Raw genomic sequence first — 17,561 nt, forward strand, 5'->3', positions numbered from 1 at the left:
TGTATTGTACATGGTTTCCTGTTACTATGTCTACGCTATAGCTATACTGTATGTGTCTTTGTTTTATAAGGGAAGATGGAAAACAAAACTACAATGTCATATCTGTTACATTAGATCGGATCTGTCCGCAGCAGGAACTGAGGTAAAGTATGTTCTCTTGGCCCTGACCTCTGTCTTACATTTGATGAACCTGTGGTTTAAAATAGCAATAAAGCACAGAGTAAATGCATCCTTAAACTGAGGGTCAATATTGTTTTGATTTGTATGTGTCTGTCTCTGTGTGGCCTAGGGTTGTCAATAAACAATTATTGTGGACATAATTATTAATTATAAGGATATAATTGGTATTGCTATTGAAAATGTGATTAATAAAAAAAAATAATAATAATAATCTTTTACTTAAGTGTGTCATTTTTTGGGAAAATAAATTATAATCCAGAAAAAAAAAGTGCTTTGTGGTTAAGAGGGCTTGTTTACACTACCTTTTCCACCACCGTCCAGAAAAAATATTTCAACCAACCTGAGGTCCGGGTAAACTTTATCCCAATTTTGTATTTATCATCTATAGTGTAATCGCTTCAAATAAAACCTCAATTACCAAACAATACATTCTGCTAATAGTACCACGCCATCAGGCGTTACATTTGTTGTGTACTGTATATCTTTACAAAAATGTGACACAGAAGGTTAGTACCAAAATAAAACAGGTGGGACACAAGACAAAAATGACTAAACAAAACATAAAACATGACCAACCATAGACCTGGGGCATGATGACCCAAACAAGGAACTTGACACGACTAACATTTTTGACAAGACACAACAAAGACACACCAGCCAGAGATGTTTTGACTTCACTTTTAGTGAGCAGTCTGCCTGGATTTGAATCCCGCTATTGTTAGTTGGCTTGGTGAAGGTGGCTCTCTGTATGTTAAAAAATAATGAAAAAAAGTCATACAATAGAACAGTGCTTAATTTGTAAATCATAAGGTGCCGGAACGCAAAGTACATGACAGCTCAGGGATGACGAGACGCGTACAGGTCCCGGAACGTATACATAAAAGGTGCTGAAAACAACATGAAAATGTCCACTTGCAACGCTGTGGGACATACAAGCCTCGATTTCAAATAGTATCCATGGTATAAATGTTATGACGATAATTTACAATTATTTTAGGATAGTACAATACAGGGACAATACAGGGACAAGGTGGAGTCGAACTACAAGGGCTCCAACGCCAGAAATATGTGGTCTGGACTAAAAACAATAACAGACTACAAAAGGACAACGAGTGGTGCTGAGGAAGTGTCTGCATCTCTCCCAGATGAACTGAACACGCTTTGAGAAGCCCCCGGCTGTGGAGGCACCAAAGGCCCAGGATCCCTGCTCACTGGTTTTAACCAGTGCAGATGTGTGTAGATCTCTGAAAAGGATCAACGCACACAGGGCTCCAGGACCTGATGGCATCCCTGGCCGTGCTCTCAAGGTGTGTGCAGTTCAGCTGGCAGATGTGTTCACAGACATTTTCAATAGGTCACTGCTCCAGTCTGTAGTCCCCACATGCTTTAAAGAGTCCATCATTGTCCCTGTCCCCAAAAAGACAAAACCCATCTGCCTCAATGACTACCGCCCAGTTGCACTCACCTCCATCATCATGAAGTGCTTTGAGCGGTTAGTCAAAACTTTTATCACCTCCTCCCTCCCTGACTCACTGGACCCCCTGCAGTTTGCCTACAGAGCAAACAGGTCCACGGATGATGCCATCTCCCTCACCCTCCACACTGCCCTCTCCCACCTGGACCAGAGGAACACTTATGTGAGAATGCTGTTCATTGACTACAGTTCAGCATTCAACACCATTGTGCCCTCCAAGCTCATCATTAAGCTCAGGGACCTTGGGCTCAACAGCGCCCTCTGTGACTGGATCATGAGCTTCCTGACGGGCAGATCCCAGGCAGTGCGGATGGGGAACATCACATCCTCCACCTTGACCCTCAACACCGGAGCCCCTCAGGGTTGTGTGCTCAGCCCTCTCCTCTACTCCCTGTTCACGCACGACTGCGTGGCCACACACAGCTCCAACACCATCATCAAGTTTGCTGACGACACGACCGTCATCGGCCTGATCACAGACGGCGACGAGACGGCGTACAGAGAGGAGGTCAGAGCCCTGACATCTTGGTGCCAGGACAACAACCTCCATCTCAACGTCAGCAAAACAAAGGAGCTGATTGTGGACTACAGGAAGAGGCAGAGAGAAGCACACACACCCATCACCATCGACGGGACTCCTGTGGAGAGAGTCAGCAGCTTCAGGTTCCTCGGGGTTAACATCAGTGAGGACCTGACATGGACACATCACACCAGGGTCATATCCAAGACGGCTCGACAGCGGCTCTTCTTCCTCCGCAGGCTGCGGAAGTTCAACATGGACTCCAGGATACTCTGCAACTTCTACAGGTGCACCATCGAGAGTATCCTGACTGGCTGCATCACCGCCTGGTATGGCAGTTGCACCGCCCTCAACCGTAAGACTCTACAGAGGGTGGTGAAAACTGCTCAGCACATCACCAGGACGGAGTTGCCATCCATGGAGGACCTCTACACCCAGCGGTGTAGGAAGAAGGCCGGTAGGATATTAAAGGACCCCCATCACCCCAGCAACAATCTGTTCTGTCTGCTGCCGTCTGGCAGACGGTACCGCAGCATCCGGACCAAGACCACCAGACTCAGAGACAGTTTTATACCACAGGCTATAAGACTACTGAACTCCTGAGCTGTGTGAATGTCTACTCACATATGTTTATAGTACACACATACATATATATATATATATATATTATACACATCTGCCATACATATCTGTTTATAGTACACATATCTATATATTATACATATCTGCCATATACATCTGCTATACATAATATATGCATCTGCCCATACCTCCTCATTCAACAGTGTAAAGTATTTAAATACTTTCAATGTATTCCACATATGTATATATTTCACATCCTCAAATCTGTATTGTTGATATTGTAAATATTCTTCTCTCTTTTTCACTATTTTATTTATCTTTTGCACCATGTATGTTGAGTTGTTGGAGGAGCACGCGACATAAGATTTTCATTGCCAACATATACGCTGTATCTGCTGTGCATATGACAAATAAAACCTTGAAACCTTGAAACCTTGAAGTACGCACAACGCACAACAACAACACATCACCACAGATGGGACTTCAGTATACAGCCAGCAATCAATTTCTCAACAGGTTTAACGTGTAAAAAAAATATTTATTATTCAAAGATTGGCACGGCGGCCTATTAATAGACAGTATGTTTGCTCACCATATTTAGTTGTTTAAAACACCCCACATCACGAGCATGTCCGGATTGTCCTCCATCTCTTTTTTTCTACTTTTACTGCGTGTGTCTGTGGCAGTTCTGTGTCCTTTGGCCACCCAGGACCTCACGTACGGGACTGGATTGAATTTAGCCAGGGGGGGTCCAACAAGATTTAGGAAGAGTAAAGATGACATGGTGGATGTGAGCAAAGAGCTACGGTTGGGAGTGCAAATCAAGTTCATTTGTGAAAATCCGCGCTCACATTCAGCACTTGCAATTGGAATGCTGTTGACAGCAACAAGTAACTCCATCAGCTCATCGGGGGGGTCTTTGCCATCTGAGTCTCTGTACCTTCTGTAGGCCCGTATGACTGCGCGCGGGTTGGCAATGTTGAAGCGCTGACACAGTGACTCGACCTCAGTCTCTCCATACAGCGCACCTGCGTCCTCGGGCCAGTATTGTGCGTAAAGCACCTTCAACTCCTCAATGAACTTGTTATATCCAGTTTTATCTGGCATCCGGCCTCCTTGAGATAACATACGGTCCTCCAAGTTCTTGGCCACAGTTAGAAAAAACTGCTTGGGGTCGAGTGATCTGTCGCTTGATTTTCCTCCATTCAGCGTGATGCCATGGAAAGAGTTTTCCTCAATTCCCCTTTGGCTCAGTTCAGTGTAGCGACCTGGCCGATCCGACATGGTCTCAAGTACCCTGATTTCCCGACAAATTGACTTGTGTGCTGAAATGATGGTAATGTCTCGTTTTTGAAGCTCGACTGAGAGCTCAGATAATTCTTGCAATGCATCGCACATTATGCCTAAATTGTTCACAAACGCATGCGAAGATAAGCGCATAGCAAGCCCACTGTATGTTTGCTTTGTGACACTGTTACGGGAGGGATCTTCTGATGCAGTTTTGAAATGCTTGTAAAGTGCTGGGTAGTTCTTCCACACTGCTTCAACGGTTCTAAAACTTGATGCCACCCATCTAGTGTCTAAAATACGACCTATTTTGCATAGCTGGACATCCAAGCTCTCAGCTGACTCTCTCAGCTCCATTCGATTTTTGTTAGATGTGCTATACAGTGCATATATCTTGTCCATCAATATTTTAAAGTGATTTATAGCACCCATCTCTTTCACTACGTCTGCGACTGCAAGCTCAAGCCTGTGGGCTGAGCAGTGCCACACAGTAATGTTGGGAAACATGGCCTGGAGCCGACTCGCCACTCCGCTTTTACGCCCTTACATAACCGAAGCACCATCACAAGTTACTCCAATGAGGGTCTTAGAGAGAAAATCCTGTGTCAAATGCAGGCGCTCCAGAGCAGACAACAGTTTGTGGACAATACCTTGAGCAGTTAGATCATCTAGCTCTACGAGTTCAGTAAAAATGTTTGTAGGCTTGTCCATATCGGGCAACTGAGCCTTAATGTATATTATCAAGCAGCTCTTTTTGCTTAAACTGCTTGACTCATCCAGCATTACACTGATTTTGGGAGTGCACTGTACTATTTTTTCAAACAGTTTTCTTTTCATTTCTTCAGAAATATGTTTCTGTATGTTTCCACATGCAACATTGGAATGTAAAATTCTCCCCATATCGAGTCCATTTAATTCTTGGCAATCAATCTCCTGTTCGAAGCCATATGCGGGACGGTGGCGTTTAGCCTCCTTGTACGCCGTGCGAAATACGCGAGCTGTAGTGGCCATCTGTTCAGACTGACTATTAATTATAGATTGTCCTAAAGTGTCCACTTTTGCCTTTTCGAGAATGTTTGCTGCTGCTAGGTGAGCCTTGGTACGGGCATGTTCAAATACCTTTTTTCTAAGTGCGCGTTGCTGTTTTATAATATCTGAAGCAGATGAGGTTACTGTGCATAAAACCCACTCTTTTGCCAGTTTCATCCCCGACGTCTTCTCTGCCCCCAAAGTCCCCACCGCCTTACACGTTGTGCAACCCAAACCTGATTTTCCCCTAAAAAGCCAGGGATAGTCTGCTTCACTTTTAGCTGAGCTTCTGTCCAAGCAGCATCCCATCCCTGACCTGTCGCTGGACGTCCCACACTCCTCTACGCTCTCCTCTCCTACTGACTCTTCCTGCTGTAAGCCTGATGTCGCGGTTCCACTTGCCTGCTCCAGCTGTTGTACCGGGCTAGTTGATGCCAGGGTACCCACCGGTTGCTGTGGTGGTCCACCTGGCCGACGGTAGCTGGCTCCTGCTCCGGCTGGCGGTGAACCTGACCCGCTGCTGACACGATGCCAGCCTCCTGCCCGGGCTTGGCTAGCTGTCGGTTAGCTAGCTGGCTAGCTGTTGCGGCGCTAACCTCCTCCTGGTTTTGACCATCAACATGACCGCTGCAGCTGCCCTCGTCGCTGCTTGTGGAGGCTTTTCTGACTCGTTTTGAAGTGTCTATTACCTCTTCCTTCTTTTTGAAGAAAGACAGTAAATTTAACTGTCTTTTTGACATGCTTGCATTTAATTAGTTTCTTCCTCTCTGCGAAGTGCTCCTCATGTGGCGAATTTCAAAAGTGAACGCGTTTGTCCGTTGGTCCAGCTTTTCAGTGCGTCAACACAGATCTCCGACTCTTTCAAATCTTAATCTTAATAAACGACATGAAATTCTTGGGATTTTTTTCTGTAAATTAATATCTGTATATTTTATTTCATTTTAACCATTTTTTTATTTTTATTTTTTGTGAGAGGTACCGGATCTGCCCAAATAGGTGCCGGAACACAGGGTGGCCAAAATGAAGAGGTGCCGGATCCTGTTCCGGCAGGATCCGGCTCAAATTAACCACTGCAATAGATGAATATGACAAAAAAGTCACAGTCAAGTTTTTCGAAAAAGGTAACAGTACAGAATGCTGAAGAAGTTATAGTAAAGCATTTCACAAAATATGAAAAAAGTAATTATATAGTATGTCTAAAAATATTTTTAAAATGAATAATCATACTACAATATTTAAAATTATCACCATGAAAAAAGATAGTATAGCATATGGAAAACATATTGAAAAAGTCATAGTACTGCATTTCGAAAAATATGAGAAAAAAAGTATACAGTATGTTGAACATTTCACAAAAAACACATAGTTTAGTATGTTGGAAAATAATTAAAAACTCAGAGAATAGTATGTTGTAAAAGTTTGAAAAAAAGTTAGTAAGAAATGTCGAAAAAATACGAAAAAAAGTCCAAGTTCAGTATGTGTTGTATTTCAGGAAAAAAAGTTTGGGTATAGTAAGTCAAATACAATTTTAAAAAAGTACAATAGTATGATGAACATATGAAAAAGTAATAAATTAGGTTGTGGAATTATCTTGAAAGAAATCATGGTATATATTGTTAAAAAGTATCATGAGAAAAGTCATAGTAGTATCGTTTATCAAAAATGTCACAAAATAAGTCACGGTAAAGTGTGTTGGAACAGCCAGTGTGTTTTGACGGGAGAGTTGTCACTGTTGGCATTGGTGGACTAGCTTGAAGGCATCATGGTGTTACTAAATTGAACCGCACTGTATCCATTTTAGCTGTTTGCTCTTTTATTTAGCCAAGCAGAACTGTCTGACCAGAGGATGCTAAACATCTTACAGCTTCTGTTAACTAGCTCTACTCCTGCTGATTTCAAAATGGATTTGTTGTTCATAATGCAGCATTTTCAAATAAATAAAAGGGTGCGTTCTCTGGACTCTTTTTCACTGGGACAACGGGATGCCCAGTCTCAGGTTGCTGGGTTATTTACACAATATTATCACATGTGTATTCAACATGATATAAACATGTATGTCTTTAAGCATCACTGTTTTCATCAATACGACACCCCTAGTGTTTACCGTATCCCAGAGGGATGAATGGACAGCAATTTAAAATCACAACGATGAAATTCAAGTGATGTAATTACCACTCTTTAGACTGTGTTGTATATTGTCACCATAGCTAATGAAGGGATGCTGTGATGTTGTCATTAATGTGACCTCCCAGGTGAGCCTCAGTGGAAAACGACAGGCCTCTGGGAACAGCAATGGCTGCAGCCAGCTCATTATGATCAACGGTCAATGTACTTTTTACAGTGACTTTACCTGTTGACACCACAAGCTGTGAAAGAGATTCATTTCAATCATGAGCACCCCAGGGGGGATATTGAAGCTATTTTTTGAAGGATCTCCATGGAGTACATGCAGTAATTATGGTACAAGTGGTCAACAGGTCATTAACTCCACTCTCCTCTGAGAGCAATTAATAAAACAACACTTCTCTGGAAAGTGGAACTAATTAACACAAACAGGCTCTTTAGCCAGAAAGTTATTGCTTTTATGTAGCCACTAAAATAAATATATTAAAACAAATACATGTTATATTTGATCAACAAGTTCAGGCCTTTCAGCTTTTGAGTTGGTATTCTGCGAAACCCATTAACAATTTGCAACCACATTTTATGTAGGGTTCAACATACTGAAATTAGAAAACTGAAATAATAAACTATAGCTTAAAATGGCAAAATAGTGTTGATTTAACCACTCTCAAACAGAATGTAAAGTTGACATCAGAAACTTCTGTATGTCAGATGTATTTGTTTTCATTATGTATTGTATCGCTATCCATTGCTTTTTGTGTCCTCTTGATAAGATAGTGTTTTCCAAAGAGTCATAGCTACATTGTTGTTGACATGCTTCATCCCATGATTGGGTCCCTGTCCTCATCACTAAATGCTACACTATGTAAAACTATCAACAGATATTTACCCAATTTACTTTGAAAGCGATTTTGTGGTGTGGTGACACTTTCTTTATCATACGTGAAAGAATGAAAGCAAAAGTGGCAGCATCTTAATGGTTCCTAGCAAGCGCAATGCAACTTATGTTGGAAAGTGCCTGCTTAAAACTAAACTGGTTGTACAGAGATAAATGAGTGAAGCAGCAAACGCAGTGCAAATGTTGTTTTGCTGCACATTTTTCATCTATTGCAATCGAACGCTGCATCAAAGTACAACTCTGATCACACAGCCATATCTAAGCCTGTAGTTTTAAAGGGTTGCTTCCACTGTATAGCACACCCATCACACTAAACGGACATTATGGTAGGAATTTGTCCTATATATATATATATATATATATATATATATATATATATATATATGTGTATACTGTATATACAGTGGTATGCAAAAGTTTGGGCACCCCTCTGAGATTTCATGACAATTTGCTTTTCCTTTATAATAGAAGATCACAGCAACAACATTTGTTTTCCTACAAAGATGTAGACGTTTTAGTGTTTTCCAGACCAAAATTCTTAGGGTAGCATTACATAGTTTTATTATAATAAAATAAAATGCAAAAAATGGGATGTGCAAAAGTTTGGGCACCCTTATAAATAGCATTCATTTCAACACCTGTACTGATTTATAGCTGACAGGTTGCTGCACAAAATTGCTTTGATTAGCTCATTAGACCTTCAATTACAAAGACAGGTGGAACCAATCATGAAAAAGGCTATTTAACATAGGTAATAGCTGGCTGTGCCTGGCCTAGGTTCTTTCTTAGGGAGTGGCAAGATGGGGACCTCAAAACAACTCTCCACTGACCTGAAAGCTAAGATAATCCAACATTATAAATTAGGAGAAGGGTACAAAAAATTATCTGACAGGTTTAAACTGTCTGTCTCCACAGTCAGAAACGTAGTTGTGAAATGGAAGGCCACAGGAACAGTCCGTGTGAAGGAAAGATGTGGTAGGCCGACAAAAATAGGGGAAAGGCACAGGCGAAGGATGGTGAAAATGGTCACAGAGAAGCCACAGACCACCTCCAGAGAACTACAACAACATCTGGCTGCTGATGGTGTAGTTGTTCACCGTTCCACAATCCAGCGTACTTTGCACCAGGAAGAGCTCATTGGAAGGGTGATGTGCAAAAAGCCTTTCCTGAGTGTTAATCACAAGAAGAGTCGCATGAGGTATGCAAAAGCACATCTGGACAAGCCAGAAGCATTTTGGAACAAAATACTGTGGTCAGATGAGACCAAGATTGAGTTATTTGGTCATAACATGAACAGGTATGCATGGCGAAAAAAACACACTGCATTCAATGAAAAGAACTTGTTGCCCACTGTAAAATTTGGTGGAGGATCTATCATGTTATGGGGCTGTGTGGCTAGCACAGGTACTGGAAAACTTGTTAAAGTTGAGGGCCACATGAATTCCTTACAGTACCAGGAGATTCTTGACAAGAATGTTCTAGAGTCAGTCACAAAGTTGAAGCTACGCCGGGGTTGGATTTTTCAGCAGGACAATGATCCTAAGCACCGATCAAAATCCACCAAGGAATTCATGCAGAAGCACAGGTACAATGTTCTGGAATGGCCATCCCAGTCCCCAGACCTTAACATCATTGAAAATGTATGGATTTATTTGAAGAAGGCTGTCCATGCACGGAGGCCAAGAAACCTGACTGAACTGGAGACGTTTTGTGTGGAAGAATGGGCCAAAATACCACCTGCCAGGCTTAAGGGACTTGTCTGTGGCTACAGGAGGCGTCTACAGGCCGTTATTGCAGCAAAAGGAGGCAATACTAAATATTAATGGAATTATTTCTTAGGGGTGCCCAAATTTATGCACATGCCTATTTTTGTTTGAATGCACATAAAAATGTTTCTGTTTGACCAATAAAAGTTATTTCACTACTGAGATGTTTCTGTTACCATAAGGTATAACATATGTTAAAATGAAGTTGCTGCTTCAAAAGCTCAGCAAGTGACAAACTGATGCAGTGGTTTTCCTAAGGGGTGCCCAAACTTTTGCATACCACTGTATATATATATATATTTATATACATACATACAGTATATACTGTATATATGTATACAAATTGTAGCAAATTAACAGAAATATATATTTTCTGAGTGATAAATGTCTTAAGGCTAGGCCGTGAAGCTGATATGTTTTTGAACATGTATTGAGTCCCCATCACCAGCCGGTTGTCATTGCATGGGCCCTCAATATGTTTTTTTATTTTGAAAATGTCTCATTTTTAACGTGTGTTTAATGCTATGTGATAATGGGTATATCAGTGTGTGTTCAAAATGTATCTGAAAATAAATCACATTAAATCCAAAATTCAGAATTTTGTTTACAAAACCTTACACAAACTTTGGCATAGACAGAAATCAGAAAGTATGTCAAACTTTTAACATATGAAACATGAAACTTGACTTGGAGAAGAGTAAAACGGTGTCTTCTGAAAGTACGGTGTTTACATTATACAACAGAAAATGGTGCAGCAAGAGCATTCAGTCTTTCCCATGATTTTTGAGATGATGAGCATGGTAGGCCACACACAGGCTCCTAGCTCTTTTTTATTTTTGCATGACGGTGAGTGAGGAGCTCCAGGAAGGTGACAGAGGAAACCTGGAGCAGCTTGTCTGCAGGTGCTACCCACACTTTGTAAGGGCCTCTGGCCCCCACCCCCCCAACCTACGATGATCCTCCCACATGGCCCCAGAGGCTCCTGTGTATTTAAAAAATGTTTGTATTTACATGTTTTACTGGAGGATTGTACGTTATCAATTATAGACTAATGATTGATTGTGCCATCATTTAAATAAAATGTATTACTATAATGCCAGCTGGTTTAAGTAAGGGAACTAATTATATGCAAAAAAAACATCTTTAACTTTAGGTTATTGATGTCTGTGTTGTAATTTTGGGCGGTCTACCATTTTATTCAGGCCCACTGATTGGATCATTTGAAAACACATGTTCAGTGCTTCATTTTGCTGCCATGAAAGCATAAACTGATTTCAAAAATTCAGGCTGCTGGACAGACACAGAGCTGGATGTCCTTTTTTAAGTAGGGGTTTGACGGCCAATTTCTTGTTTGTGTGGCATCACTGTAAATAGAATGTTAAAAAAAGATGGATAATGTTTCAGTAGTTACTGTGTTTACTCTGTCAGGGTTAAGTGGGACGTCAAACTACAGAGCTGTTCTTTTTGCCCTCACTTTGCTGTGTTACTGTGTGATTTGGCTGGTGAATTTGACCGTCATTATGACCATCATTGTGAACAAGAAGCTTCATGAACCCATGTATATCTTCCTGTGTAATCTGTGTATAAATGGACTTTATGGGACAGCAGGCTTTTATCCAAAGTTCCTTATGGATCTTCTGTCTACCGCTCATGTGATCTCTTATGTTGGATGTTTTCTGCAGGGTTTTGTGCTGCACTCTTCAGCTGCTGCAGATTTCTCTTTTCTAGTGCTGATGGCCTACGACAGGTATGTGGCTATATGTCGACCTCTGGTGTACCACTCTGTCATGACTAAACAGAAAGTTTGTGTGTTGGTGTTTTTTGCCTGGCTATTGCCCATTTATTTGGTGTTCATGAGTACAATAACCACGTGGAGAACAAAGTTATGTGGCTCAAAAATACCGAAAATCTACTGTGTTAACTGGTTGATAGGTAAACTAGCTTGTTTTGCTTCCATAGCAAATATTGTCATTCCAGTTTTTAATTATACATTTTATTTTGGTCATTTCATGTTTATTGGTTGGTCGTATATATATCTGATCAAAACATGCAAAGCCTCCAAGGAGAATAGGAATAAATTTATGCAGACATGTGTACCACATTTATTCTGTTTAGCAGTTGGTGTTGTGTCTTTGCTTTTTGATTTGTTGTATATGCGATTTGGCTCAAAAGGACTGCCACAAAGTGCCCAGAATTTGATGGCAATGCAATTTCTCATTTTACCTCCGATTATCAATCCTCTGATGTATGGTTTCAAATTGACACAAATAAGAAAAATAATTAAAAGTGCTTTGTGTGGTAGAGGATCAGTTATTGGATTAAAGCCATGAGCTGTTCACAAATGACATTTCAGTTTGTATATATCAATGTGTGCAGAAGCACCCAATAGCAGTGTGAAAGTGAGTCACACTTCAAGGGAGAAAAGGGCACTCACAAACATAGGGTAGTGAAAAGGACGGCTGTTGCTTTGGGGACCTCTTTTCAAATATTTACATTCAAACGCTCTCTAACATTCTGAAGTAACTACCTGAGTAATCAAGGCAGGGATTTATTACCCTCGTAATGTAATGTAATTTTCTATTTTCGGATCAGTGTATCTTTGAAGTGCTTCCATCTAAAGCAGGTTAGGGTTGGGGTTATAAGTGGTATTAGAAATAAAATACCTTTGCCTTGTAAATAATATTGTGAAATATAAACCAAGACACTCTTAATGTACCTGAATACAGCGTGTTGTTATTGAAAAAGGGCTTGAATACAAATATTAAAGTTTGAAATAACACTGATTGCAGGATATGTCAAATTGAAGCAAACCTTTGTGTTAAAGCCACCGATACAAACTTCATTAAGCTATTTGAGCCGATAAAATAACCCCACAATTGATATACTGTACTAGTAAAACACATTATTTATCCATCTGCAGAAATGTCACAGGGTGACACATAGGGCACAACAAATTGTAAATCCTACCTTCGTTTGCTGTATGTGAGGAAAAAAAAGCAAATGCAGACGTTTAATTGGTTTGATTTCGTATCGTGATTCTTTAAAATGACCATGTGGCCAAATGAAAGCCTGTTCTCTTAGACCATATTGCTTTATTTTTGGGTGCTGCCATTTTTTTCAAATGGCAGTTTGGAAATAAAAAAACATACAAAGGTTTCATGCATAATTAAAACAACAGTCCTCGCTATAGTCAGTTTACAAAGGTGCTACTTCCTAACATTTCCATTAAAATTGTTAACGATTGTTTCTGTGGATGATCCATTCAGCTCCTCTGTAAGGGATATTGATTGATAGAAATGTTGCTTTTACCTTTTTGAGACCTGGAGGAAGTCCAGTAACACTTTAATAGAAACCACAAATATGAACATACAATGCCTCACCATGTTGTGAATAGGCAATTAGTAGGCTATTACTTATATGTTGAATTGTGATTTACAAAAACTCCTGTTTATGTGTTATAAATAAATTACAGCAAAACAAAATTAGTTTTCATGTTTTTTTTTATGCCATTTTTTGTTATTGACTTCAATGAATGGAGTATTCTTTCAGTAATGAATGGGCCCCGGCCTCCAACACTGTATCCAGTTCTCTTTACACATCTGTGGTTTGGGTGCAGTATAGGAAACTAAAGCTTTGAACTGTAATTATAAACTTGACAGGATAAAGTGTACATATACAGTATATAGCCTTTGGAAGACAAAAAAAGTGTATACTAGAGTAGCCTTTATAAAGTATTCATAGCTTACATATATTTATTACAAAAACAATACAATTGTGCAAAAACCTTCAAAACGAGCCCCCAGTTGCAGTAAAACAGTACTTACATTTAAATATATTATTTAATGAATAGGTTATTGAAACTATAAACATTTGACATGACAAGCTCACACTTGAATTCCCAGCTTGTGCCGAGTCATCAGGGAAATGACTTAAGTAGAACACACTCTTAGAGACACTTTGCACATGATGCTCGCTCCACAAACAGCATCTCAGGAACATGTGTGTCAATGATGTTTCTCAGAAGTCACTCTATGATTGGCAAATATTGAGTTGAGAAATCACACTGTAACTACTATAATAAGCAGCTGAGAGATAAATGGATAATGGTTCTGTACTGACCTTTTTTACACTTTCAGGATTAGATTACATGGTGCATCACAGAATAATTCTCTTTGCTCTCACTTTACTGCTTTACTCAGTCATTTGGATAGTAAATGCAATTCTCATCTTTACCATCATTGTGGACAAAAAGCTTCACGAGCCCATGTATATCTTCCTGTGTAATCTGTGTATAAATGGACTTTATGGGACAGCAGGATTTTACCCCAAATTCCTCATGGATCTTCTGTCTCCCTCTCATGTTGTCTCTTACGCTGGATGTCTGCTGCAGAGTTTTGTGATACACTCATCATCTGGAAGTGACTTATCCATTCTAGCTGTCATGGCATATGACAGATATGTGGCTATATGTCGACCTCTCATGTACCACTCTGTGATTACTACACAACGGATATCTCTTTTAGTGGCCTTCTCTTGGATGTTGCCTCTTTGTTGTATGTTCACTAACACAATGACAATTTTTCAATCCAAGTTATGTGGCTCACACATACCTAAACTGTACTGTTCAAATGCACTGATTGGTAAACTAGCTTGCTCTACCTCTGTAGCTAATACTAGTGTTGCATATTTTAACATTTCCATTTACATTATCCATTTTCTCTTTCTCATTTGGTCTTACATGTATCTGGTAAGAAAATGCCTAAGATCCAAACAGAGCAGAAAGAAGTTTATGCAAACATGTATTCCGCATTTAGTCTCACTAGTGAATTTTTCCTTTGCTGTGCTATTTGATTTAATGTACACACGGTTTGGTTCCAGAGGGTTATCGCAAAGCCTTCAGAACTTCATGGCCATAGAATTTCTTGTAATTCCTCCAGTTTTAAATCCTCTGGTGTATGGGATGATATTAACCAAAATTCGGAGAAGAATTCTTGGTTGTATTTGAGAACAGTAAGAAAGTGTCTAACCGATGTAATTGGTGGATTTTAATAACATAATCAATATAATTCTCAATGTCCATGCGTGAAAAGAGGTTGTGTATCTATGCGCTCAGTTACAAATATGAGATACATGTCATGATGGCTAACTCTTTTGTGTTTTGTTTTGATCTTCATTGCAAGCACATCTGTGTTTTAACCTTTTACCTAGCCCATTACCTGCAGGTCATATCGACATGGCATATAATACTTCAACAATTGAAAGAAACAACTGTATTATTATGACTTGTTTTGATTTGTTTTTCAGCCAATCATTCTTTGAGGTTATACATTTATACTAAGCCTCTCCGTGGGAAAGGTGCACTATAGACTCTTTACATACAGAGTAAAACACCTTTCTGTTTAAGTGTATCGTGGCAAACAACACCAGACTCTTTTTTTGTGTTGTTCTTTACATTATCAATTGCTTTTTTAAATGCTCCACAATATAAGTAATGTGCTTTAAGAGGGGTATTTTATGTTCCTGCTGTCTGACTGTTACAAAGAGTTCAGAATAATCGTCATCTTTTTGTCTTTTCAACTTTTGTAAATGTCCCTGCTGTGACCCCAATAAAGCATTTTAGATACCATACCTTTAACATTTATTTTGATTCCATCTGCCACACAGTTGAACAGTAAAATACACATATTTAAATTGACAACAGAGATATTTTTAAGTCTCAGACTGGTAATTCTTTTGACTTTATAGTAGCAAATTCATGACATGATGAAATAGTTGAAACCTGACAGTTGTGTGTCAGGTGAGGGCTTGTTTACTTCATTACCCTGATTTAAACATACATTGGATATTTAACTGAATAGACACAGGATAACTCACATACGTAAGCTTTAAACACTGGAAAAGATGTATGGAGAAGGCTTATATCGGCTGCAATCTGCCCTCAGTCCATGACCTTGTTTTTGTGGCTTATGCCTCCCACCCTGGACACTCACCGTTTACTACACTACCCTCTGGCAGGAGGCTGTGCTCCATCAGGACCAAAACTTCTCATCACCTGAACAGTTTCTCCCGCCCTGCTACCGGTCTCATTAACAAGCCCCGGGACCCCCACTGACACTGACATTTGACCCACTCTAGCAAAACATTGTGCATTACATAAATTCACATCACATCATGCAAACAACATCTCATTCTTTTAAATGTGCGAGTCCTGCACATGCTGGACATTTCTTCTCCATATTACCTCTTTTTCAGCACAGCTCTCTACTTTAAATACGTTATATCATATTTGTCATATGTAAATATTTGTAATTTGCTACAGAGTCTTAAAATAGTTTTTGTAAATAGCTGTCATAACAGTGCTATTTCTGTTTTTATTTGTTTGGCTACTTATTCTTCTTTCTGTGTCTTCGTATGCACTAGCTATACCAAAGCAAATTCTTCCTATGTGCAAACCTACTTGGATAGTAAAACTGATTCTGATATATGCTATATTCCTGTTTTCTATTAATTAGGTGGTTGGGTTTAGACTTGAACATCAGATTACTTAATAATTAAGAGTTTAAATTCCCATATGTGTTTATCTTGTCCCATCTGCTTTAATAATAGAAACTGTAGAGGCAGGCTTTGATGGGAGTGTAGCTACAGCACAGAGTAACCTCTTACTCAGTCACCATTCCTGCCATGACATTGGGAAAGCAGAGTTTGAAGAGACAGGTTTGAAAATAATTTATCTGATCATGGATAATGTTTCTGTTGTGAACATTTTCATTCTATCAGGGTTAAACGAGACACATAATTACAGACTAACTCTTTTCACATTGACTTTATTGTATTACTGTGTGATTTTGTTTCTCAATATCTCTCTCATCCTGATCATCATCTTGGATGAAAACCTGCATGAACCCATGTACATCTTATTGTGCAGTTTCTGCATTAATGGACTTTATGGGACCACAGGTTTCTTCCCTAAATTCCTCTTAGATCTGCTGACTTCTTCTTCTCAAATCTCATATGAAGGATGCCTTTTGCAGGCTTTTGTCATGTACTCGTTTGCTTGCTGTGATTTATCTATTTTAGCAGTTATGGCTTACGACAGATATCTGGCTATATGTCGACCACTGCACTACCACTCTGTCATGTCAAAGAGGAGGCTCTCTCAGCTGATATGTTTCTCCTGGCTAACACCTTTCTGCGTTTTCTCCGTTAATGTTCTGCTAACTTCCAGACTAAAGCTGTGTCGTTTCAAAATACAGAGACTCTTTTGTGTTAATTGGATGATTGTCAAACTTGTTTGCTCTGAAGCTGACACTTTCTCAAACAACATAGTTGCATATATCACAATAGTCATTTATGTCTGTCATGGGTTTTTCACAATTTGGACTTATATGCATCTTGTTAAAATGTGTGTTAGGTCCAAAGAAGACAGGGTAAAGTTTATGCAGACATGTGTGCCTCATTTGACCTCTTTAATCACATTCCTTGTTGTAATACTGTTTGATTTGATTTATATGCGATTTGGCTCCACAGATGTACCTCAGAGCCTTCAAAACTTTATTGCTATAGAATTTCTGCTTATACCTCCTATGGTTAATCCTCTAATATATGGATTTAAACTGACCAAAATACGAAAAAGAATTTTAGGTTTAGTGTATGTTAAAAGAAAATAAATTGCTTCGGTTGAGTTTATCCTTAAAATTCAAG

The 17,561-nt window shown here is 39.6% G+C and overlaps 3 protein-coding genes across 3 annotated transcripts; all 3 read left to right on the forward strand.

The window, feature by feature from the left end:
• The first annotated feature begins 11,248 nt into the window (after nt 1-11,248).
• Nucleotides 11,249-12,896, forward strand: LOC134867441 (olfactory receptor 6E1-like). Its single transcript, XM_063888001.1, has 2 exons — nt 11,249-12,139; nt 12,828-12,896. The coding sequence occupies exons 1-2, from the start codon at nt 11,249-11,251 to the stop codon at nt 12,894-12,896; spliced, it is 960 nt and encodes a 319-aa protein (XP_063744071.1).
• Nucleotides 12,897-13,956: 1,060 nt separating this feature from the next.
• On the forward strand, nt 13,957-14,874 carry LOC134867598 (olfactory receptor 6N2-like). The gene is given in 1 exon segment (XM_063888301.1): nt 13,957-14,874. A coding segment is annotated over 1 exon segment (918 nt).
• A 1,717-nt stretch (nt 14,875-16,591) lies between these two features.
• Nucleotides 16,592-17,527, forward strand: LOC134867578 (olfactory receptor 4B13-like). Its single transcript, XM_063888266.1, has one exon. The coding sequence runs from the start codon at nt 16,598-16,600 to the stop codon at nt 17,525-17,527; it is 930 nt and encodes a 309-aa protein (XP_063744336.1). The 5' UTR covers nt 16,592-16,597.
• Nucleotides 17,528-17,561: the final 34 nt, after the last annotated feature.

This window comes from Eleginops maclovinus, chromosome 7 (genome assembly GCF_036324505.1).
Source record: "Eleginops maclovinus isolate JMC-PN-2008 ecotype Puerto Natales chromosome 7, JC_Emac_rtc_rv5, whole genome shotgun sequence".
In the NCBI taxonomy this organism is placed as follows: Eukaryota; Metazoa; Chordata; class Actinopteri; order Perciformes; family Eleginopidae; genus Eleginops; species Eleginops maclovinus.

What these genes read in the sequence shown, in the direction of transcription:
- LOC134867441 (XM_063888001.1), top strand. Translation starts at nt 11,249, where the DNA reads ATGGATAATGTTTCAGTAGTTACTGTGTTTACTCTGTCAGGGTTAAGT. An exon ending in TGACACAAATAAGAAAAATA is followed by an intron (nt 12,140 to 12,827) that starts ATTAAAAGTGCT and finishes TGTAAATCCTAC; the next exon opens with CTTCGTTTGCTGTATGTGAG.
- LOC134867578 (XM_063888266.1), top strand. Translation starts at nt 16,598, where the DNA reads ATGGATAATGTTTCTGTTGTGAACATTTTCATTCTATCAGGGTTAAAC.